At 36.4% G+C, this 25,702-nt stretch overlaps 1 protein-coding gene across 1 annotated transcript; it reads left to right on the plus strand.

Annotated features, from left to right (window-relative positions):
- Positions 1 to 5,865: 5,865 nt before the first annotated feature.
- LOC113650084 (integrin alpha-M-like) lies at positions 5,866 to 25,702 on the plus strand. The gene is made up of 28 exons (XM_047817112.1): positions 5,866 to 5,946; positions 6,068 to 6,138; positions 6,344 to 6,446; positions 6,531 to 6,658; positions 7,383 to 7,516; positions 7,625 to 7,775; positions 8,529 to 8,679; positions 8,793 to 8,866; positions 9,029 to 9,152; positions 10,343 to 10,473; positions 10,626 to 10,784; positions 11,509 to 11,703; positions 14,212 to 14,345; positions 15,128 to 15,270; positions 15,391 to 15,539; positions 18,537 to 18,668; positions 18,795 to 18,868; positions 18,970 to 19,111; positions 21,597 to 21,695; positions 21,892 to 21,971; positions 22,271 to 22,357; positions 22,580 to 22,658; positions 22,753 to 22,848; positions 23,583 to 23,663; positions 23,802 to 23,912; positions 24,012 to 24,125; positions 24,507 to 24,617; positions 24,728 to 25,702. Exons 1-28 carry the CDS (start codon positions 5,934 to 5,936, stop codon positions 24,821 to 24,823), a joined length of 3,162 nt encoding a protein of 1,053 aa, XP_047673068.1. The 5' UTR covers positions 5,866 to 5,933; the 3' UTR covers positions 24,824 to 25,702.

Here is a 25,702-nt window from a genome sequence, read left to right on the forward strand (position 1 = left end):
TGCTGATTCCACATAATGTTTGATTTTGCATTGGAAAAAATTTTTGTAAATCTTTTGTAAATCATTGATGAGAGTATGATCAGATGACATTTTTGATATATATATATATATATATATATATATATATATATATATATATATATATATATATATATATATATATATATATATAGTGTTGGGTTAAATATAACCTAATGTGAGTCATTTTTGGCTCCAACATACAACATAACACTAGAATTTGACCCAAAACATCATTATAAAGCAGCCATAGATCTTGTTCACGGGAATTACGTTTGAATTAGTAAACCTCACAATTTATTTATTTACTTAAATTTTCAATACTGTAATTTTACTTATGTCCAACAAAACAAATACACTATACATACTTAAGTAAAACCCAAATATTCAAAAAAATAGACAATTTTTTTACCTCTCATATATTGTTTTAGGAAATTAAAGGTTTTTTAAATTTTTTACATTTTAGTAAGTTTTTACAGAAATGTTGTAATATTGCAGCGTTGGGCTCTGCTAGGAGCAGAATTTCTGCATTTGTACTCACTTTCTCTGAACAGATATACAGAGCATTTAAGCATTCATTTGCAGGGTTGATTGCTTACTTTGCCACAACAGTATATATCATGAGTAATAATCACACAACAATCATATTTTTTATGAATAAGCATTTATTAATATAGATTTCTGAACCAGAAAATCCAGTATTGGGACTGATAAACTCCTTTTTCAGCCAGCAATATCTGTCACGGGGCAAGGTGTGCTTCTTTGGTTGGGGCTTGATGTCCAAGCCAACTCATTGGCTGGGCAGTCAATGAGGTGGTGGTTTTCTTTGTCCATTGCACCTGCATCTTCATTCTCTGAATCACTTGCATCAGTGTCATCTGAGTCCATTTCAAAATCACTCTCTCCATTTTGGACTGCAGCAATCACATCCTACACAGTGACTAACTGACCTTTCTGCACTGGTGGCATTCTGAAATGGAAAAAGTAAAAATAAATGAATAAATTAGTGATTAATACATATGGGTCTTATATTGTAGTAGATACACTGAAAGAATAGTATTATCCATCAAAGTATTATCAGTTCAATGCAAATGCTGATCAATTCCACTATTACATTCAAACAATACTCTCTGGATGGCGTATTATGCTATCTATTTATCATACTAAAGGGAACACGTGCATCTCTCCATATCACAGGTTCATATTCAAGACCATTTACATCTGTCCTTGAACAATGCAACAAACATCACCCCAAAAAAATCCATAACATTTAGAGCCTGCTTTTCTGTCTCCTAATGCTATAAACTGCTACTTGAGCAACACTCATAAAAAATCTCAGGATCGTTTAGACGTTAAATAACAAACAAAAAAAATGCAAAGATACAGGGAGTTTCAGATACTGCTCTATATGATGGAGTTTCAAATACGACATAAAATTTATTCTTGTGTTTAATTATGGTCTAATCTAAACTAAGTACAAATTTAACAGAAAAGCACATTTAGAAATGAGTTAATGAATCATCTAACAGTTTAAATTTCAATTTGTGATGATGTCAGAAGTGCAGAAGTGAAGTCATTAAGTAATGTGTAAGGTGCACAGGCTCTTTTGACTACCACTCTGGCCCAACGGTGTACAATTACAACATGGACTTATCAAATTTTATTAATGTTTTCAAAAATACCTAAATATTTATGTGTTCTATACATTGTAATAAACACAGAATAAATATGTGAGGAATTTTACTTACTTGAATCTTGACAAATCCAGTGATGCAAAAAAATAGAGATGAGCTCAACGCGAAGTTTGCAGGTAGAGTGAGTTCATGGTCAGATGACTGGATCTATAAACACTTCTTCTATCAAATAGTATTATGAGGACAAACAATAGAACCCATTAACTATGTAAATGTGGTCTTGAGGAAAAAAAACATTTGCTGGCCTTTTTTAAAAATTGTTAAAAGTTATGTTGTAATTCTGCAACAGTGGGTTTTACAAACAAGACTTCAGTTATAAGAGCTCTCTTCACTACATCAAAGGGAAAAAAAGGGGGTATTTTGTCCGGTCCAGGAAATGACTGTCCTTTCTGGACCAGTAAATTAGGCATGAGGAGCAGAACCCCATTCCCTCCACAACCCCCTCATCTACTTCACTGTGTGTATTTTGGCTGGAAGTTCAGCTAACACTAGCATCTATCCGATACAGACCAATGATCTTATTTGAGGTGGAGGCACTTAAGAAGAAGAGCATAATCACTCAATGACGGGTCTTGAGATATTCTCACTAGAATCCATGTGCAGGGTATTTTGTAACAAATTCTAAATCAGTGTCAAAATAGACCCTAGTCAAACACAACAACTCACCCACACACAGACACAAAATACAGATTTAAGATCAAATACTTAGAAGCATTTTGCAATTAATATTAGAATTATCATGATTTGTAATTTTGTAAATAATAGTCCTGTAAATAATTTTCTTTTTCTGTTTTTTTTTTATTTTTATTTTTTTTACAGAGAATCACAGGCTCTTCTGTGCGCAATGGACTGCAATTTTTTGGTATTTCTCTGAGTCCATCTGCTCTCGACCTTAGTGAAGACCAACTGCCAGATCTTGCTGTCGGTTCCAAAGGAGCTGTCTTGCTTTTAAGGTCTGGCATTTCAGTTCTGATGTGTTAATCTATGTTAATCTCCTGGGTTTGGGGCAATTTACTCCAAATCTAGATGTGGTATCAATGAATAAAATGTACAGAAATTTCACCCTATTGAGGCTTTCCACATTTTGTCCTGCTACACCAGGAAAATTATATGGACTGAGATTTTTTAAATTTGGTATACACAATATTTGCGTAAACTTTTTCACTGTGAGATTTTTAAGTTATACTATCATAGTATTCACTTTTCCGTGCAGTACTTATACTAATCACAAAATATATGATCCAGTTGATTCTGAACCAGAAGGTTATTTTAATCAAAACCCGTAATCCTAACCTATGATCATAAACTTATGTCATAATCATATTCTAAATCAGAACTCCTATACCATAGGTGATAGAGTATCATCATTGATCATTTTATATGTAGAGCTGTGATTAATGTAGGTATTAATATAGGTGGATATCTCATACATAGGTCTTTGTGTATATCACGGTTGTCGTATTCATGCGTATGTATGTGTATATGTATATAGGCGTATGATCAGTGGAAATCATATACAGACAAAACATAGAAAAAGAAAAACTCACTCATTGTAATTGTATAAAGGGAGATTGGGAGATTGGTCCATGAGACATTCTTCTGTGTGATATGTGACAGGGAAGTGTACAAGAAGTTCTCTGGGGGGGGGGGGGGGGTGTCACAGGGTGATTCTGCAGAGTCAGGGAAAAAGACGCACCTAGAGGTGCCAGGGTATTTATTGAGGAGATTCCTTTGGAGGGGGCGCTCTTGCTCCTGCTTGCCTGCTTTTTTGTGTTTGAACCCTTTTGGGTGTTATGGGGATGCGCTGCTTGGGTTTTTCTTTGATACTTTCAAAGTTTTTTCCTCCTTGAGCTCAATGGAAGCAGAGGCTGATCAGCACCAATAAAGAGTTTTGCTCATTCTCATCCAGGCCTGGAAAGACTTCTTATTATTCAAATTCAAATAGTATTAAGTACAAAGTTTAAAGTGTGATTAATTAATTAGTATTAAATATTAATAAGTATTAAGTATTAATAATTAAGTATTATTAATTAGTATTAAGTATAATTATTTTAGCATTAAGTGTGAAAGTCTATTATTGCTATTATTGTCTATTAATTTGATTGTAATTCTCCCCTGGGATACAGTATGTCAACTTGGAGAGGGGCTCTCCAAAATTTCCGACACTCCAGCTGCACTGCAGCAGACAAGGAAGCCCTTCAAAAAATAGTAAACACAGCCCAAAAAATCACTGGCTGCCCACTACCGTCCCTGGAAAGCATCGCTCACTCCCATTAACCCTCTAGGGCCAAAAACATCATAAAGGACACATCCCACCCAAGACATCCCACCCAAGGTACAGATTATTAAGAGTAAAAACTGCCCGCTTGCAGAACAGTTTCTTCCCAGTTGCTATCAGGACAATAAACTCAATGCACTAATCTCAAAATACCATTCCAACTATGCTATTCTGTTATTTATAGTAACTAGTGGTGTGCAAAGCAGACGGTATTTGTATCTGTATTTGTATTTGTTGAGGTGGTAAAAGAATTTGTATTTGTATTCGAGTAAAATTCAAAATAGGCATAAAAATCCAGTTTTTTTTGCGTTATACTTCTAATTTAGGTTATAGTGTAAGTATTCTTTAATTATATTCATTATAATTATGGATATGCAATATTGGTTGATGTTTTTGAACATGTAACAAGGAACGTCATTGAAAGAAAATAACATAACAGCCATTACCTCATCCATGGTTAAACCAACAACTAATAAAATACCATTGTGAACATTATGAACCCCATCACCACCCGTCCTTGTTGGAAGATGCTGAACAGACAGAATAAAAACAAATAATACTTCAAAGAACTGTTCTTCTTCTGAAAGAACTTCCTTCTAATGCACAGAATTCCAAGAACTAAACTTAATCAACCCCTGACTGGGAGATCTGGCAGAACAAAAGTTGTATTCTATTTAATACTAAAAGATACAGCAATGCTATTGTCAACTGTCTGCCAAAAAAAGAAAGTTTTTCTTTCTTTTTTTGGCTGGTGGAGGACCAAGAGATGGCTCAGCAGCAGCCACGCTCTCATCTTTTCAAGATGTAGCCTATAAAACACTTATAAAACAATCCAAAAAGACCGACCTCAAATTTCAAGAGTTTTTGAGCGTGTTAAGGGACCCCAATTGGCCCTAATAAAATGCATATACAGTACTCTAATGTTAATTGTCATCTAAGTAATAGATAAATAATTTTGTTTACTATTAACAAGTCATGTATTACAAGTCATTTATCCTGTTTTTTTTTTTTAATTATTTTAAATTATTTTTATTTTAGTATCTCAGTCAGTGTTGGCTTTCAACATTGATCCAAATCCATGGAAAGATTTTACCCAACCCCAAAACATAGCCTTCGGCTACAAAGTGATACAGAGAGATCGTGACAGGTGAGAAACATCATACTCCAATGACATGTGCGTTCTACTGTAATCTGTGGTCCATACATTTACATACTGTACATTTCTTGTGACAAGCCAATTACTTTATTTTTAAACACTTGGTTTCAGCATTATTTCACTTCAAATTCCAGTCAAATGTATACATACAATAAGTTGACTCTTTCTAAACAGTTTAAAAGCTTTTAAATCTTTTTTTTTTTAAATCTTCTGATTGGCCAAGTATTATAATTAGAAATGATTCAGGAATGTGTGGGAGGCTGTAATTAAAGGGCAGTGTCATTTTACCCTCAATACCTTAATCCAAGCAACCCCAGCAAGACCTCAGAAGCTCTGCTTCTCATTAGGAAGAAAGGTATCACAGGCTGCTCTAAAAACAATTGCGAATTGTATATAATGCAAATATTCAATTCAATTACATACAATTTAATTTGTATAGCACATTTAACAGCGGGCATTGTCTCAAAGCAGCTTTACAGGATCAGAAATTCTATGGTGTAAAGGAAAGACTCCCTGAGATATTATGAGGAAGAAACTAAGACTTAAAAGGAAACCCATCTTTTTCTCTGTGACATATTCAATAGGTGATTTGTTGGTGCAGTAAATAAAGTTAGTTAGTGAAACGATGTGAAAACAGCAGATTATGAGAGTCGGGTAAGGTTCAGGTTCATAACGCTAACATTTCCCTTTTCTTCTCAGTGTGATTGTGAGTGATCCATTACTCCAAAGTCAGAATCAAAGAGGGAAAGTCTACACATGTGCTGTTAGTAACGGACAATGTTCATCAATGAAAATTAATGGTACTAATGCAAACACAATTTTGATTAATCATAAGCTCATGCAATTTTTTTAATCAAAATAATATCCCAGAAATGGTACTCCATTGACCCACATTTAACTACATGTTAAATCTTGTCACAGTTCCCTCTGAGGCTGTCAACATGTCACTTGGGCTGTCAATGACTAAAGATCGCAAGTCTTCAAACGTAGTGGTAAGATACAGTACACTGGTATTTCAACTCAGGTAGAGAAAAACTCTATATTTCAACTCAGGTAAGGATTGATCTTAAATAGTGGGTCTGATATCCCATTGTAGGTTTTGTTTCTATATTATAATCTAGATTTAAATTATCTGTGAAATGTGCATTTTAGTTTAAACATTTCCCATTAAGTAAAAGGAAAAACATTATTTTTCAGGTCTGTGGCCCAACCATTCCCAAGGACTGTGAGCAGTTTACTTCATACAATGGCATGTGTTTTAAACTGGGTTCCAATAGTCCTATACCACACACTTTGAGAGGTATTTCATATGAAGAGCTAGCAGAAAAAAATGTCAAAACTTTTGTTCTCTATTCTTATAATTTTGTTTTCATGCTTTCTTTAGATTGTCCAACAAGAACAGACATTGCTTTCTTGCTGGATGGGTCTAGAAGTGTCAGCGAGAGTGATTTTTCTATAATGAAGAACTTTGTTATAAACATGATTAACGAGGTCAAAGACAGAGATTTTCAGGCATGTACAGAAACCTCTTTGTCTATCTAATATATTTGAATTTTTTTATAGCTATGGGACTGAATACCCTGTTGCCAGAAACTACAGCTACATGTTTATGCATCTTTAAATACATTCCAAACACAATTCTAAATACCAAGATAAAACTGTTAAGAAGAAATAGTTAAAAAAAAGCTGGGTCCTAATTAAGGTGGCAGAGCTACTGACCATCATTAGTGCTATATGAAAAGAACAGAGAGCAGAACAAAAAACCAAGTTTCTGAAATTCATTTGACAGTCGTCCATGAAACGATTGGAATAGTAAGGCTAATTAATTTGTTTGTGCTTGAGACCAAAGACATTGGGTTTGAGATCAAAAGATGGATATGAGATGAGAGTTTGGGATTTCTGCTATTTATATCTAGAAGTGTTAATCATAAAACACAAACTTTTGTAGTGGACCAGATAGTTTTAGGTTAGCAAAACTATAGGAACCAATTGTTGAGATATCTGGTTAACACACTGGCCTTAAAATCATTATTAAAAAATAAAAAAAATAAATAAAAATGAATAAAATAGCTTACTGAGCAAAATGTCCTTCTGGACTTATGGGGCTCATTATTAAAGTTTCATTTATAACAAACAGCCATTTAATAAAGACTTTCATGCTGGTTTTGCAAATTAGATTGTTAGAAACTGCAAAAAAGAAAATGCAATTTATTGTGAATGTTATTTTCCATTTCAGTTTGCAGTTGCACAATATTCTAAATATTGTGAAATACACGTACAATTCAACACGTTTTCAAGCACTGATCAAATACTTAGAATCCTACAAGTGCGTGGTAGGACCTACACAGCTTCTGCTATCAACAAAGTTGTGTGAGTATCCTAAATGCATCTAAAAGCCAAAATGTTTAACGTTGATCTTTCTTATTAAAAAAGATAAGTGGATGCAATGTTTACAATCAGTTCATTTGTTTTGAGCAGGAATGAAGTATTTACCAGTAGGGCAGGGGCCAGAGAAAATGTTAACAGAGTGTTGGTGGTCATCACTGATGGCCAATCAAATGACGAAAATCTACTGCGAGATGCTGTTCGGAATGCAGAGAGGAAGAACATTATTCGCTATGCTATAGGGGTGAGAGATTCCCCTACATTACCCATTCATAGAACTATTATGAATATTTTATTTATTCCTATAATTAATCCTTTTTGGACCAGAAGAAGAATTAAATAGTAATTATCTAAATAGAGCAAAAGGAGTGCCTGGTCGGATAAGCGGTAGAAAATGAGTGAGAGAGTGAGGAGTGCCTGGTCCTTAATAGTCATTATTTGGCCTTATATATTAATCTTTCATTAAATTTGTGTGTACGTTTTTGTCAGTCAAACAAAGCTAAAAAATTCCATTGGATTCAATATGTTTTTGGAAGTAGTGCTTTTTCTAAATATTTCTGTGTATATTAATAAGTGACAGTTACTCATAGTGCAAAGTGTATTCATCGCATAGCCCACTTTCATTTAGTGATGTCAAAAATAACCGTGATGAAAAACAAATGATGACAAAGGAGGAAGAGATTAAATTGATTTGATTTGAACTGAATTGAATTAAATAGATCGTTGTAATTGCAGAGTGATCTAAAATTTCTGATGATGCTTTTAAACAATTGCAGCTCATCATCTAAAATAGACACAATAGTTTTTCCTCCTTCTATGTGGCTACACAGCAAAACACAAACGTTTATCCTAATTAAATGGCTAGTCTAATTATTTGTCTGGATTTGTACTGGATTACTTAGTATTACTAAGTATTAGTATATAGGAGAGATTTAAAATTTGGAACTATGCTGTGTTCAAAGTGTCTCTATTTATGCTGTTATTTTTTCTTCACTAGGTCGGCGATGCCTTTCAAAAGAATGCAGCAGAACAAGAGTTGAATACTATTGCGTCGGATCCAGACAATAAACATGTATTTAAAGTGGATGACTTTTCTGTATTGAAGGAAATTCAAAAAACACTGGAAGCAAATATCATTGCAATTGAGGGTATGCAAGTAAACCTATCTTCAGAATCTATTGAAGCTACTGAAAAAAGAAAAGATTTGATTTTCTGGTAGCGTTTACAATAAGTGTCATTCGTGGTATTATTACTTTATTAGGAATCCAGGCTTCAGGAGACTCCACCAGGATGGAATTGGCACAGGATGGCTTCACTGCAGACTTTGATGAAAATGTAGGTAAAGCCTTTAATTTTTTTAACCAGCATTGATTGACATTAATTTCATTTTTTTTTTCTTTTTTTTTACTTTTAATTAAATATTACCAATATTATTTAGGCTAGTATCACATCAATTTTGAGTCCTTGGTTTAAGTTGATATTTTTGTGTGTCTTTAGGGTAACATGATAATGAGTGCAGTTGGAGCATTTCAGTGGAAAGGTGGTTATCAGAAGTACAGCATTTCAAGTGGAACATCACTAAACTCCTTTCAGAAGGGCAACGGTAATGACAGTTATCTAGGTGAGATGCCCTTCTAAACTAATCTAAGTAATGTAAATTTAAATTGGGATATTACATGAACAATGTTTAGTTCAGGTATCCATAAACACTTAAAGGTGTTGTGCACGATGTTTGAAAGCCAATGTTGACATTTGAAATCACCTACACAAACATGCCCCTAACCCAAATGGGTGTCACCCCGTTTTAGCTCCGCCCCCCACATACATACGCAACCCAGGCAACTATTATGGCGGAACCTGCTGGGGCGGCTGGCCGAGGGGATATTTTTATCAATAAATCAACTCAATGAGTAATACTATAGTAATACAAATGTGTTTTTGTAGTACTGTGTGTTGAAAGGTTTAGCTCCGTATTGTAAGCCTTTTTTCGCTTTTCATTTTTATCTGCCATGTCAATGTTTCAATCGCTTTCTGCTAATGTCAGACATGCGCACTGAACACCACCGCATATTGACAAGCCACACCCCTTTCTGCGGATTGGATACACGTTTGTTTTGTTAGTCGGCCCGGCTCAGATTTCTGAAGCATTTCTCAAACATTGTGCACCCCACCTTTAAAATACTATATACACAAATGTTGGCGGAACTAATGGCAATTCCAATATGTATTAGATATTCAACACTTAGGTGTCAAAATAGCTTTATCCATAGTGGGTTTGCACTGTGATGTTTATATACTGTCAATATACATAATATGTGGAGGATCATGGATCAAGGATTTTAAAGTCTTCAATAAAAGAGATTTAAGAAACGAGTTGAAGGTAGTTCATTGTCGAGTCAAAGGTCAATCAATCAATAAACTTAACATCTTAATGTACTATGTTCAGTACGAAGGGCTTCTGGAAACACTTATTAGTTAATTAGAGAATGTTTTAACAAATGAGAAAAGGAGTCCGAATGTTTTAATGAAACCCAGCCGAGATGTTAACCAGGAGTCAATAACCGGATTTGTTTATAACTTGTAGCACTACTTGGTGAATTACTTGCTAACTTTTTTTATTTTTTTAAATAAAAAGAAAGAAATCACAGAAGTTTGGATAGCTGTTACAACTACATTTTCTGTGTATCAAATAATGTTTGTATTGAACCTCTGAATACTGCCCAATGCTAGAATATAAGGTAGGGATCAGACTGTGAGCAAACATGTAACATGACCAAGCAAAACTCCTACCTGCTTGTTCTGTGTTCACAGGTTATTCCATGGCGGTAGCACAAACCTTTAGGCAATTCTACATCATTCAGGGAGCTCCAAGAGATAAGCACATGGGGGCAGTGATCATATACAATGGAGACAATGTCTTTCAGGCACTGGATTCTCCCGAGGTAATTTTATTCATCTAGTAATAGCAGTAAAAAATGCTGCATTGAAATGCATCTCACAGCTACATCACACACTGTCAGTCCTAGGCCTAGCAATATGAACTGTGTATTTCCCAGTCTTAGATGAAATTTAGACCCTGTCACCATTTTTTCAGCCTCAAATTGGTGCCTATTATGGTGCTGAGTTATGTGTTGTGGACTTGAATTTGGACAGCTTCGCAGACCTCCTACTTGTTTCTGCTCCAATGTATAATGAGGAGGATCAGGAAGGAAAAGTCTTCATCTACACCTTTCAAGGATCTTTTGGGTCCCAGGTAAAGAGTAAACATGACAATGATAAAGTACCAAAGCTGAAGTGTTGTCTTATTCTCAACATCTTCAACAATCCCGTTCTACATTAAAGGAAATTGCAGTTAGTAAAATTACAGTCTCAGAAGTCTCCACTTTTATCGCTTTGTAAAAGAAAACTTAAATTTGATCAATAAATTAAAGTTGCTTCCTGTTTCTAATGTAATCTGTATAGAAGCTTTTCACAATTAATTTTAAAACAATTATCTTGGGTACTAAAAACTCCATATTCATCCCATACTGGGCCAAAATTAACTTCACCCTTAAACCATCATATCGTTGAGCATTAATTGCTTAATTTTCCTATAATATTTGTCCCCAGCTTGGCCAGTAATATTAAATAGTATACCCTTGGCCAAGTGGCTTCTTTAGTCTAGAAACACGTATCACATAAATTGTGTAAAATGGCTATATTGCTATATATGTGTCAATATTCAACTGTTTGGGTGTTATGTGATCTTGAGACACCAAAATCTTATTAAAATGCTTATGTAAAAAAAGGGACTTCCTAAAATATATTGTTTAAAAAATACATTTTGTTTTATAACAAAACTGGCTGGTACAGTTTCTATTAAATATGACTGTATACCAGACATCTTCCAGTGATTTTATCCAAAAAGTGGCTTATTACTTGAGTTACATGAAGAATTCTTTAGCAAACTGCAGACATTTTCTGTACACATTTTACAGCTACAATACATAGGGGCAGTGAAAGGAATCTCGGGACAAAGGGGGAGGTTTGGCCTGACGCTGGCGAGCCCTGCAGATCTAAATGAAGACAGCCTGGTGGATGTAGTGGTAGGAGCACCTCTAGAAGAGAATAACCAGGGCAGCATCTACATCTTTAATGGGAGAAATGAAGACATTGCCCCAACCTTCTCCCAGGTCAGACAGGAACAAATATACAGCATATTATTATGATTAAGGTTTATTTAAAATGTATTATAATATATAGGGTTGTGAAAGACCTGCTGATTCACACATATATGTATATATATATATATATATATACATATATGTGTGTGTGTGTATGTGTTGGGTTACATATAATCTAATGTGAGTCATTTTTGGCTCCAACACACAACATAACACTAGAATGTGACCCAAAACATCATTATAAAGCAGCCATAGATCTTATTCACAGGGAATTACGTTTGAATTAGTAAACCTCACAATTTATTTGCCATTACATTAAGCAGGATGTTCTTAAATACTTTAATTTTCAATACTGTAATTTTTACTTATGTCCAACAAAACAAATACACTATACATACTCAAGTAAAACCCAAATATTGAAAAAATAGACACGTTTTTTTTACCTCTCATATATTGTTTTAGGAGGCCTCTGATATAGAAATCAAATGTTTTTAAATTTTTTACATTTTAGTAAGTTTTTACAGAAATGTTGTAATATTGCAACGTTGGGCTCTGCTAGGAGCAGAATTTCTGCATTTGTACTCACTTTCTCTGAACAGATATACAGAGCATTTAAGCATTCATTTGCAGGGTTGATTGCTTACTTTGCCCCAACAGTATATATCATGAGTAATTAATCACACAACAATCATATTTTTTATGAATAAGCATTTATTAATATAGATTTCTGAACCAGAAAATCCAGTATTGGGACTGATAAACTCCTTTTTCAGCCAGTGATATCTGTCACGGGGCAAGGTGTGCTTCTTTGGTTGGGGCTTGATGTCCACACCAACTCATTGGCTGGGCAGTCAATGAGGTGGTGGTTTTCTTTGTCCATTGCACCTGCATCTTCATTCTCTGAATCACTTGCATCAGTGTCATCTGAGTCCATTTCAAAATCACTCTCTCCATTTTGGACTGCAGCAATCACATCCTACACAGTGACTAGCTGACCTTTCTGCACTGGTGGCATTCTGAAATGGAAAAAGTAAAAATAAATGAATAAATTAGTGATTAATACATATGGGTCTTATATTGTAGTAGATAAACTGAAAGAATAGTATTATCCATCAGAGTATTATCAGTTCAATGCAAATGCTAATCAAAATTCAACTCCTACATTCAAACAATACTCTCTGGATGGCGTATTATGCTATCTATTTATCATACTAAAGGGAACACGTGCATCTCTCCATATCACAGGTTCATATTCAAGACCATTTACCTTGAACAATGCAACAGACATCACCCCAAAAAAATCCAGAACATTTAGAGCCTGCTTTTCTGTCTCCTAATGCTATAAACTGCTACTTGTGCAACACTCAAAAAAATCTCATGATCGTTTAGTCGTTAAATAACAAACAAAAAAACTATAAAGATACAGGGAGTTTCAGATACTGCTCTATATGATGGAGTTTCAAATATGACATATTCTTGTGTTTAATTATGGTCTAATCTAAACTAAGTACAAATTTAACAGAAAAGCACATTTAGAAATGAGTTAATGAATCATCTAACAGTTTAAATTTCAATTTGTGATGATGTCAGAAGTGCAGAAGTGAAGTCCTAATGTAATGTGTAAGGTGCACAGGCTCTTTTGACTACCACTCTGGCCCTACGGTGTACAATTACAACATGGACTTAACACGCTCTAAATCAAATATTATTAATGTTTTCAAAAATACCTAAATATTTGTGTTCTATACATTGTAATAAACACAGAAAAATGTGAGGAATTTTACTTACTTGAATCTTAACAAATCCAGTGATGCAAAAAAATAGACATGAGCTGAACGCGAAGTTCATGGTCAGATGACTGGACCTATAAACACTTCTTCTATCAAATGGTATTATGAGGACAAACAATAGAACCCATTAACTTTGTAAATGTGGTCTTGAGGAAAGAATATTTGCAGGCCTTTTTTAAAAATTGTTAAGTTATGTTGTAATTCTGCAACAGTGGGCTTTACAAACAAGACTTCAGTTATAAGAGCTATCTTCACTACATCAAAGGAAAAAAAGGGGGTATTTTGTCCGGTCCAGGAAATGACTGTCCTTTCTGGACCAGTAAATTAGGCATGAGGAGCAGAACCCCATTCCCACCACAACTCCCTTGTCTACATCACTGTGTGTATTTTGGCTGGAAGTTCAGCTAACACTAGCATCTATCCGCTACAGACATATGATCTTATTTGAGGTGGAGGCACTTAAGAAGAAGAGCATAATCACTCAATGACGCGTCTTGACATATTCTCACTAGAATCCATGTGCAGGGTATTTTGTAACATATTCTAAACCAGTGTCAAAATAGACCCTAGTCAAACACAACAACTCACCCACACACAGACACAAAATACAGATTTAAGATCAAATACTTAGAAGCATTTTGCAATTAATATTAGAATGATCATGATTTGTAATTTTGTAAATAATAGTCCTGTAAATAATTTTCTTTTTCTGTGTTTTTTTTTACAGAGAATCACAGGCTCGTCTGTGCGCAATGGACTGCAATTTTTTGGTATTTCTCTGAGTCCATCTGCTCTGGACCTTAGTGAAGACCAACTGCCAGATCTTGCTGTCGGTTCCAAAGGAGCTGTCTTGCTTTTAAGGTCTGGCATTTCAGTTCGGATATGTTAATCTGATATGTTAATCTCCTGGGTTTGGGGCAATCTGCTCCAAATCTAGATGTGGTATCAATGAATAAAATATACAGAAATTTCACCCAATTGAAGCTTTCCACATTTTGTCCTGCTACACCTGGAAAATTATATGGATTGGGATTTTTTAAATGTGGTATACACAATATTTGCGTAACCTTTTTCACTGAGATTTTTAAATTATACTATCATAGTATTCACCTTTCCGTGTTAATTCTTTATAGAACAATCTTATCTGCAAGATATCTTTCCCACCAGATCACATACATTTATTCACATTTGAATCACCAGAATGATTGTTTAAAAACCTGAACGTAGAATCATTCTTCAATAAACCAAGCTTTATGGAATGTTTAGGCAACCAGCATCTTCCATCTGAACCACCAGCAAGTACATTGTGGTCTTAATTGTGGTCTCTTGGTTGCTTCACTGACTACGAATACCTTCCTTACTCAGTCATTGACTATTGGTGAATGTCCTTCTTTGGGCTCTCCTGTGGCTTTCCAGGAACAGGTGTATTTATAATGAGATAATGTGGAACTCACTGAGGATAATTGAAGACAGATCAGTTAATAATGTTGCTTCTGATAGCAAATGGCAGCACCAGAACTAATTTAAGCTTTAAGCTTTTTTTCTATCTGCTCAAATCCAAATTAATGTGGAAATGCTTATACGTAGTTTGATGTTCCATATGCATATTTACATTGTGTGTTGTGTTTTGTGTAAATGTTCAGATCCAGACCCACTGTGGATTTGCAGAACACAGTAACTTTCATCCCGTCCAAAATTCCCACCAAAGAATTTGACTGCAACAAAACTTTAACAAACACAGTAAAATTGTGTTTCAAAATGACGAGGCGGAATAATGACAAACAAGGTACCAATATTTTTCTACATTTGTTTAAACACAACCTTTGCCTTTCTCATAAAATTACAAGTGAAATGTTTGAAGCTTATCATTGTGGATATTTCTTTTTCTTTTATTGTGTTTGTTTAGATTTGTCTGCAAAGATAAACTATACATTAACGCTTGATGCCAAACGACAGAGCTACCGGGCCTACTTTTCAGAAAAAAAACGTATTCTAACTGACACAATAGATGTGTTGCTACAAGAGAAATGCAAGGAACATGTATTCAGTCTAGAGGTATTTGAAATGCTCCTTTTAAATCTTTTAAATATGCGAAATTGGGGTGTAGTTGAATGACAAAAGTGCTGATTAACATTGATACATTAGATTTCAAGCTAATTATTTTTATATTATACCTTCATTTATAAATACATTACATATTTTGGGTTAAAACACAAATTAGGGTTAATGAGTAATAGACAGGATCCAGCGAGACAGTAAATCACATCATTAATAATTGCTCAAGCCACTGAATAAATATAAAATAAATATCTATAATATTTTTATTTAAACAGATAATCTTAATAAAATCTGACATTTTCAGTCAGCATTATTTTAGGCTACGAAATGTCTTTGTTTAAATTTATTTGTTTGTTTGTTTGTTTTTTGTTTTATCAATTAATCCTTATTATTCCTTGGAACACTGCTCTAGTGTAATGTGACTTTTAACAGCATGTAAACAGTTTGATGGATGTAAGCAGTATGTAAACAGGTTGATGGATGTATATTGGAAGTGTGTGTATTTGGTGTAAGTCTGTGCAGTCCATACAGATGATGTGCATGTGTACTGTATGTTGTGCTCAGTACAGCTCAGATCAGTTATTGAGAAGTCTCATGGCTTGTGGGAAAAATTGTTACACAGTCTGTTTGTGAGGGCCTAAATGCTTCGGTACCTTTTTCCAGAAGGCAGGAGGGTGAAGAGTGTGTGTGGGGTCATCCACAATGCTGTTGGCTTTTGGGATGCAGCATGTGGTGTAGGTGTCCATGATATAGGGAAGAAAGACTTATTTTCTTAGCTGTCCTCACTATTTGCTGTAGGGTCTTAAGATCCGAGATGGTACAGTTCCCAAACCAGACAGTGATGCAGCTGCTCAGGATGCTCTCAATGATCCCTCTGTAGAACATGGTCTGGATGGGGCGAGGGAGGTGTGCCTTTCCCAGCCGTTGTTGGAAGTAGAGACACTGCTGGGCTTTCATGGTGATGGAGTTGGTGTTGAGTAACCAGGTGAGGTTCTCTGCTTGATGAACACCAAGAAATTTGGTGCTCTTGACGATCTCTACCGATGATCCGTCGATTTTCGGCAGAGAGTGGTCACTCTGTGCTCTTCTGGAGTCAATTTCCTTAGTTTTGTAAACATTCAGATGCAGGTTGTTGGCTCTACACCAGGTAGTTAGATGTTGCACCTCCTCCCTGTATGCTGACTTGTCATTCATGCTGATGAGACCCACCACAGTTGTGTCATCGGCGAACTTGATAATATAGTTCGATCTATGCATTGTGTGAGTCAGCAAGGTGAACAGCAGTGGACTGAGCACGCAGCCCTGAGGGTCTCCAGTGTTCAATGTGGTGGTGCTGGAGATGCTGTTCCCGATCCGGACTGACTGAGGTCTCCCAGTCAGGAAGTCCAGGAAACAGAGGTGTTTAGTCCCAGCAGGCTCAGCTTCCCAATCAGGTGCTGGGGGATGATTGTATTGAATGCTGAATTAAAGTCTATGAACAGCATTAGTACATAAGTGTCTTTATTGTCCAGGTGGGTGAGGACTAAATGAAGGGCTGTGGCAATGGCATCATCTGTGGAGCGGTTTGGACGATATGTGAACTTCAGAGGTCCAATGAGGGTGGTAGCATGGTCTTGATGTGCCTCATGAGGAGCTTCTCGAAGCAGTTCATTACGATGGGTGTGAGTGCGGTGGGACGGTAGTCATTTAGGCAGGACACTGTAGACTTCTTTGGGATGGGGACAATGGTGGTAGTCTTGAGGCACGTAGGAACAATGGCGCTGCTCAGGGAAATGTTGAAGATGTCAGTAAAGACATCCACTACAGTAGCTGTTTTTCACATTCTCTGAGCACCCTGCCAAGAATGTTGTCTGGTCCAGCAGCCTTCTGTGGGTTAACTCTGCATAGAGTTCTCCTCACGTCGGCAGTGGATAGACAGAGTACCTGGTCATCGGGGGGAAGGATGGACTTCCTTGCCGTTACGTTCTTCTGCACCTCAAACCGAGTCATTCAGCGCATTTGGGAGAAAGGCATCGCTATCACAAGTAGGTGAAGTTGTCTTGAAGTTCGTGATCGCCTGTATGCCCTGCCACATGCACCGGGTGTCTCCGCTGTCCTGGAGGTGGCTGTGGATTGTCTGGGAGTGGGGCCGCCCTGTACCCTGTTTTGAAGGCTAGGTCTCTAGTCCTCAGCAGTGCACGCATTTTAGCAGTCATCCACGGCTTCTGGTTGATGCGTGAGGTGATGGTCTTGGAGACGGTCATGTCATCAATGCACTTGCCAATGTAGCTGGTCACTGATGACGTGTACTCCTCCAAGTTGACAAAGTCACTGTCGGTTTCAGCCTCCCTGAAGATGTTCCAATCAGTGCACTAAAATCAGTTCTGAAGAGCAGAGGTGGCTCCTGCTGGCCAGGATTTCACCTGCTTCAGAAGCAGTTTTGAGCAACTGACGAGTGGTCTGTACGCTGGAATTAGCACAACAGAGATGTGGTCTGAGTAGCCGAGGTGGGGCTTCGCACGATACGTGCCGGGAATGTTTGTATAAACAAAATCCAGCGTGTTTTCTCCTCTCGTAGCAAAGTCCACATGTTCATGGAATTTAGGAAGCACTGACTTGAGATTTGCATGGTTGAAATCTTCAGCGATGATAAACAGGGTGAACTGCAGGTCGCTAATAGTTCCGTATAACTCAGCGCCTCTTTAGCATTAGCGCTAGGAGGAATGTAAATTCAGACAAGGTAATGGCCTGCATCTAACAGTCATAAAGGACTATTAATAGACATTTCCCATAATTTGTGGTGGTTCTTCCAACTTAGCTATATCACTACTAACTATTAAACAATAATAATTAACATGCATTCATTTTGATGTATCTTCATAGGCATTTTCGAAATATTAAACAACGATTTAACACTGTTTTGTAGTGGATTAAATTCGGCCGTGAAAAATTTTATTAGCTAAGAGTATTGAAAGTTTCCTTTTCTGTAACTAATTGTTTTCTCCTGCCTTACAGGCCTGCCCTAATGATGCACTAAACCCAATAATTAATGAGTTAAAGTATACATTTGAGGGTCTTCCTATTAATCAACAGGATCATTTGTGGCCGATACTGCGACCTAATACAAAGAATACCTCAGATTATAACGTAAGTTCTGAGAGTCTTCAGCATTTTACACATCAGTTATATTATCTAATTTTCTCAACCTATCATAGAAATGTTTAAATGTTAGATCATGCATGTGACACCTTACTGTGTAAACGTTTTTTACAGCTGGATTTTGACATAAACTGTGGACCTGATAACATCTGCATTGATAATCTCAAAGTGGATTTTAATTTTTCTCGGTAAGTGGAAACAGTAACACTCAAAGAAAACACTCAGCGTCCACTCAGAGATCTAAGAACGAGGATTTGACCTTGTGGTTTGTTTTTCTTTCCATTTTCAGATACTCAGTCATACAAATTGGAACAATGCAAGAACTGAATGTAACTGTTTCCATAGTGAACAGAGGGGAAAATTCCTACAACAGTCGAGTAATTCTTAAGTACCCTTTTGGACTGTCTTTCAGGAGATCCGGCACTAAAGAGGCAAGTTTATCACATAACAATTTGACCACATTAATTGTTGAGTTATACCATAGTTGAGTAATGAGGTATTATTAAGATTTAACACACAGTGGTGCAGCAGATAGTGTTCCTACTTCACAGGTCCTGGGTCCACAGTTTGGCATTGAACTGAGGTACAGCACCATCTGTGTGGAGGTTTACATGTGTGCACATGGGTTTTCTTCATGTTCCATTGACTGGATAGTGGCAGTGCTGATTTACTCAAAACCTTCTAATTAGTGGCCCATAGCCTTAACCAGTGAGACACCACTTTCCATTAAAATCTATGGCAGCATGGTGGCACAGCGATAGTGTTGCCACTTTATAGCTTCAGATTCTCTGACTCCTCGGGTTACAGTCTGTTTGTATTATTTCCTGAAATTGATTTAGTATTTTGTGTTAACACAAGATGGCAGCATAAAACTTAGAAGGTTATGTGTTTAAATCCTAGGACCACTAAGCTGCCTCCGCTGGGCCCTTGACCAAGGCCCTTATTTGACTAAATGAGTTCATTGTAAGCTGCTTTGGATAAGGCTAAATGTTTGTATCATGTCTGGTCATTGAATGTAACTTTCAATAGTCCAAAATGTGCAGAAGTCCTAAATGCATGTGCACTGAGGATTGGGACAATCCCTCCAATCTGCAGAATTGAATCCTCTGAAAGAGAACTGATTGACACCTCCCTTCTCTCAGTGACAACTAGGCCAAAATATTCTATGTTGTTATTACAATCCATCCTGTGTGATTAGTAGATTGTTTATCACAACCCTTTAGGTCAACACATTTGGTCCATATTCCAACTCCCAAAAGAGTGTCAGGACTCAGCCCAGACTTTGGACAGATGCTTTTGTTTATGTTTTGTGTCACTTGTCTGCCCCACCCTTGTCTCCCCCCCTGCTTTGCCGTGTGCCTTGCTCCCCCCAACTGCCTTGCAATGTGCCTCACGCCCCCTCCTGGACCTCGTCGGGACTGTCATTAAGACGGTTTGGTGGGTTGGGAGCCACCCCTCGAGGACTCAGCCCGGACTTTGGCCACGTGCTTATGTTTATGTTTTGTGTCAAGTGTTTGCCCTGCCCTTGTCTGTTCCTCCCCACCTCTGCATACTTGTTCCTCATGTGTTAATTGTTAGTATTTAGTCGAGCCGCTTTGCCTTGAGCAGCACGGAATCCTATGTCATGTCATCTGTTGTCTAGCCTGTGTCCTACTCTCTGTCCCTGTTTCATGTTTTTTAAGTTATTAAATCCAGTTTATTTTACGCTATCCTGCATTTGGGTCTATTTTATCTCCACGCTGCTGACAAAGAAAACCATTTCTCAAAAGGGTTCTTCATACAATCCTTGTCCACAGATTGCTTACAGGTGAGGGAATGTGAAAGTATTACTTAGTGGATAGAGATTACATCAGATCAGTTGGTCCTGATGATAGTGCCAGGGATACAAACTGCAATTTCACCACTGGGCCCTAGACTTTGCAGTGCAATGCTCATTGATAACAAACTCCACATGTGGAAATGTGTTCAAGCACTGGCTTGCTGGAGATATAGAAAACTGTTAATGAAAGGATTCTGACTGGGACTGGTGCATCAAACAGAGATATCTACCATACATTTTGTGGAGCTGTGTGGTGCGATAAGAGTATGAGGAGTGTAGGTCATCTTCTAAACAATAAAGGTCAGTCTTATATTAGCAGTCAGGTCATTACAAGGTTATTCAGCTCTTCCCATCGGTCTGCACCTAGTAGTCATACCTGGGAAAAGTTTGATGAGCCACAGGTGAACCTCTTTATCAATTCCTGCTTGTGGTCAATGAGACTAAACACTCCTGAGTACAAGATGGTTTTAGTTAGAAGTGGATTGTTAATGGTGCTCTGCTCATTGAACTGAGCTTAATGTCCAATTCCCAATCTACTACCCTTTTCTCATGGTATAGAGCGGCAAGTTATTATCTACACTGAATATGTATGTCACGACACATCCCACCTCTGCAGAGTGGATGGTATTTCTCTAGAGACTCACAGGCTTATTACTTTTTTATTACCTTTTTGAAAGGTGAGGTGCCTTCATTCACCGTAATCCCCTAGGACTCAGGGACCGGGGCCTCTTCTTTTACTGAAGTTCCTTAAGGGCCCCCATTATGAGTCTATTCAGAATGCTAAAAGGAAATGGGTATGAAAACTGTTGGGGTTTTTTTTGTGTTTGTTTGTTTGTTTGTTTTTATGAAAATTGGTTAAAATTTTGGGGATTTACTTACTCTGGTATTAGGCATAAATAGCATGTATTCTTGACCAGATGATAGTAAGGTGAGCTTGTTTTTCAGCGATTTCTCAGGATTCAGTTCTGCAAAAACTGTGCTAATTATTTGTAACCTTTATCAAGGGAAATTGTTACAATACAATGACTTAAAGAATGGCGAAGAATTTGTTTCTTAGAAATGCTGTTTACTTTCATTCTAAATGACTGTCTGAGCAGGGTAGAGTGGAGTGTGAATCTGTGGATAGTGATGAAAAAGCTACACTGGGGGAGACGACTTGTTTCATCAGTAAACCAATTTTCAAGACTAATGGTTTGGTGAGCGCAAATCAGTTTATACTTTATTTTTCTCTTATAGGAACAGTATTTAATGCATTAAGAATGACTAGGTATTATATTTCAAGTTATGCCTAGGACAAAGATGAAAGTAGTGTAGATTTTTAAATATTGGCTAGTTAAATAGAAATAAGAGAAACGATGACACATTATCTGAATTGCTGTATTACCCCTATAGGCTATCTTTGATGTTACATATGGCATAAACAGAGAAAGTAACTTTGACAGGATGATGAAATTCACTGCATCTGCTTCCAGGTATGATCTTATATTATTTTAATTAATAGAGCGAGTATTAGTATCTATAGTTTTTATGTTTTTCATGTTTTTGTTTATTGTTTGTTTTTAAGATTATCAGATAAAATCTGCAAATTTTTTGGTTTGAAAAGAGTATTTTTGTCCACGGTTTTGAAAATCACTGATGTCTACTTGCAATTGCTTTTTATCTTTTTCTACACATGAATTCACATATAAATTAATTAAGTCTGGGCTAAACCACAGAGAATGTATCACAACAATTTTATACTGAACTAATAAAAATATTCCGATATTTACAGTGACAATGACGAACATTCACCTAACAATGAACTCTTCAGAGAAAAAACCATTGATGTTAAATATGCCATCTACGTTTCGATGATTAGGTTAGTTGACCATTTGTTTTGCTGATTTATTGATCAAATAAATATGTATATAAGTTTGCTATATTCCTGTTTACATCTATCAATAAATTGTCAAATAATGTAATCTGCCAGTAGAAAACACATATGCAAAGTAAATATATTAATGGGATTTAACTGTGCAATTTCTGATGTTTGTTTAATTGTCTGTGAGCAATATCTCACTTTATATGATTTTATGTCAAGGCATGAAAATTCCACTATTCACATCAACTTTACTGAAGGAGAAAATAACCTTGAGAGACCAGTCCACCAAATATTCAAGGTATACATAAATTAAAAAAAAAAAGAAAGAAATTAATAAACCCTTTGACGTGCAATTTTTATTTGGTTATTATAAAATCTTCACTTCCTCTCAGGTGGAAAATTTCCTCAGGGATTTGAGCTTCAACATTTTCATCAAAGTACCCATAAAATTAGGAGTTAAGGACATCTGGACTAATAAAAACTTGGAGGTACTGTAAATTGACATTAAAGTTACTGCAGATATATAGCTTTGACCGACTATTTATTAGTTTTAAATGTCCACCATGATGAATTCACTGCCGAGCCACCACAAGACATCCTCAAACATACATGTCTTTTGAACTTCTTCTTCATTTCTAATATAGGAGATTGAAACAAATGCTGGCAAAACAAAAAAATGGAAATAAGCATAAATCAGACAACCTTCACAACTGACTACTCACAACTGATACTCATAACAACAATCACAAACTGCAGACACTAAACCTAAAGTGTGGGCTGGGTGTGAGGTTGTGTAACTGGGGAAAGGGGGAAACTGAATAAGTGTTCACAAACAATGGAAATGATCTGCAAATAAGAAAATATATGGTAGGGTACCCTTGGGTCGCTTTGTGGTGAATTATTCATGGTGGTTAACTAAGTCAAATATTATTCATCCTGACCTGTTAGTTGAGGTGGGGGATTGCATTTTGACTCCTGTCAGCTGTCCAACTACAGTATAAGCCAAAATGAAACTGATCCTAGAAAGGTTTGAGCAAAGACGTTTTTCTGATCTACACTGGATTATCATTCATGGACTATCACTCACGATCACTTGGCTTTGATCGGGGTCAAACCTCCTTGGTGTTGCTTGAACTTTCTGCAGCTTTTGACACCATCAATCACACTTTTCTCCATGTTAGACTAAAAATGTTGGAGTTAAGCAAACAGTTGTGTTTCTTAGATTCAAGGCTGCAGTGCAGACAAAGATGAGCAACCCACAATCCAAGATTTTGTAGCAGCACTGAAAAATCAGCCAGAGGTGGTGAGTTACTGTTATGTCTTTCTTTAATAACCTACCATTTTAAACATCTAGCAGAGAATCTTTGTGTTCTCAAGACTCTTCATAGAAATAAATACATATAATTAAGTTATTTATTTATTTGTGGTGTCTGGGTTTTAGAATTGCTCTGTAGCTGTGTGCAGAGTGTTTAAATGTGCTGCAAGTCTCATTAAAAATCAAGCTATATACTACAGCATCTCTGGTAATGTCAGCTCTGGATGGCTTGAACAGGTATATCAATGATGCGCTAACACATTACTGGTATTTTCACCAATTTCCAACAAAAGTCCTACATCTCTGCATTAATCATTCATATACACTACCTTTTAGATCGGACTGAAATCAGCCATTTTTGAGCTGGTCAGTACAGCAACCCTGGACTACAACGAAACAACATATATCTACTCCCCCTCTGGTTCTATAAACACTGCACCTATTGGCAAGGTATGTCAGTGGGATGAGACTTTAATAAAATCAGACTGATCATGAGCTGATTTTTGTTTATCAGATATTAAATGGTAAATATTGAAATGCTGGCATTGAAAGTCACATGACTTTCACGGATCTCTGGTGTGGTGGTTATTGGACTCAAAGTAACAGGATGCAGTGCAGCTATAGGATGTGATGTCAATAGTTGGGCGAAGGCTCCATCTGGCAAGTAGAAGAGGGATTATCAGGCTTGGTTGTAACCATTAAAGACTGCACATTAATTGTAAAGATTGACATGTTTCTTAGAATATTATTATCCAACATAGTACTGGATCCTATTATAGATAGACTCTGAATTTACTTACCAGATTGGCTTGTTATTGCAACTGTGTGCAGGTTAATACCCAGGTGGAGCTGAAAGGGGAGAAATTGCCACTTAAGGAGGTAATTGGCTTTGGTGTAGGAGAAATTGTGCTTTTAGCTGTTATCACTGCTGTTCTCTATAAGGTCAGTGCAGAGATGATCATTATTCTTCAGTTTTTTCTCATTTTTACATTTGAACACAACAACCTTCTGCACTCTGCTACATGTTGCGTGACCTTTTCTATCACTCCTAGACTGGGTTCTTCAAAAGCAAATATAAGACGATGTTGGAGGAAGCAAGAGCAGCAGCCAGAGACGGAGGAACTGGAGACAGCCTCGTGGCAGAGTGAAGAGAGATCACTCTGCTTCACAATCATCACATAATCTGCAAAATTGTGTTATCTTATTACACATAGTATAAGGTGTCAGTCAGGTGTTTCTAACCGTATATCTCCTGAAATGCTATTCAGAAAGACATCATATGCTAAAAAAAATCTAACAATTTACAATCAAACTCATAAGTAAACCTGCTTAAAGTTTCTTTTATGGCTGTTGCAGCTTGTAGTGATTTTAGGAAAGCTTACAATACACAGTATTATGGAAGGCATGCTATATTCACCATGTGTTCAGACTTGAACTGGTGCATCGAGATCACATTTGAACTCTTAGGGTGTTTTCACATATAGTTCGTTTTAAAAGAACCAAACCCAGTTCACTTAAAGTGAACCAGTGTCTCAGGGTCTCAGATCACATGGTTTGTTCACATATACACACTGAACCGCTCTGAGAGCGTTTGGAGGGCTCAAACGAACTAGGTGTGAAAACACCCTTATTTGCTCAAAGAGTAAAACCTATTTGTGCACATTTTGATGCCTTGGTTATAATACTGCATTATTTCTTGTGATAACTAATGAAATCTATTTTATATATTGACCTATATATTTTTCTCATTCTTCAGATGTGTATAACATTTGGCCTAATGTGTAATGGTGAAAAAAAATTGTAATCGAATAGACGATCTAGTTAGAAATTGTGTACAGTTTACGTGATATATTTTTAATACAGCTTAATTCAATTTATTTAATCATTTGTCCAAACATTTTAGTTTTCCTGTCACAGAGTTTAAAAAAACAGCTTTTATTGTAGTCTCTGGGAAACTGAAGAGAAGGGCAAAGTTTATAAATTAATGTGATTTATGATTATGCCTTAAAAATAATTAAAAAAAACAA

Source organism: Tachysurus fulvidraco, chromosome 8, assembly GCF_022655615.1.
Source record: "Tachysurus fulvidraco isolate hzauxx_2018 chromosome 8, HZAU_PFXX_2.0, whole genome shotgun sequence".
Lineage (NCBI taxonomy): Eukaryota > Metazoa > Chordata > Actinopteri > Siluriformes > Bagridae > Tachysurus > Tachysurus fulvidraco.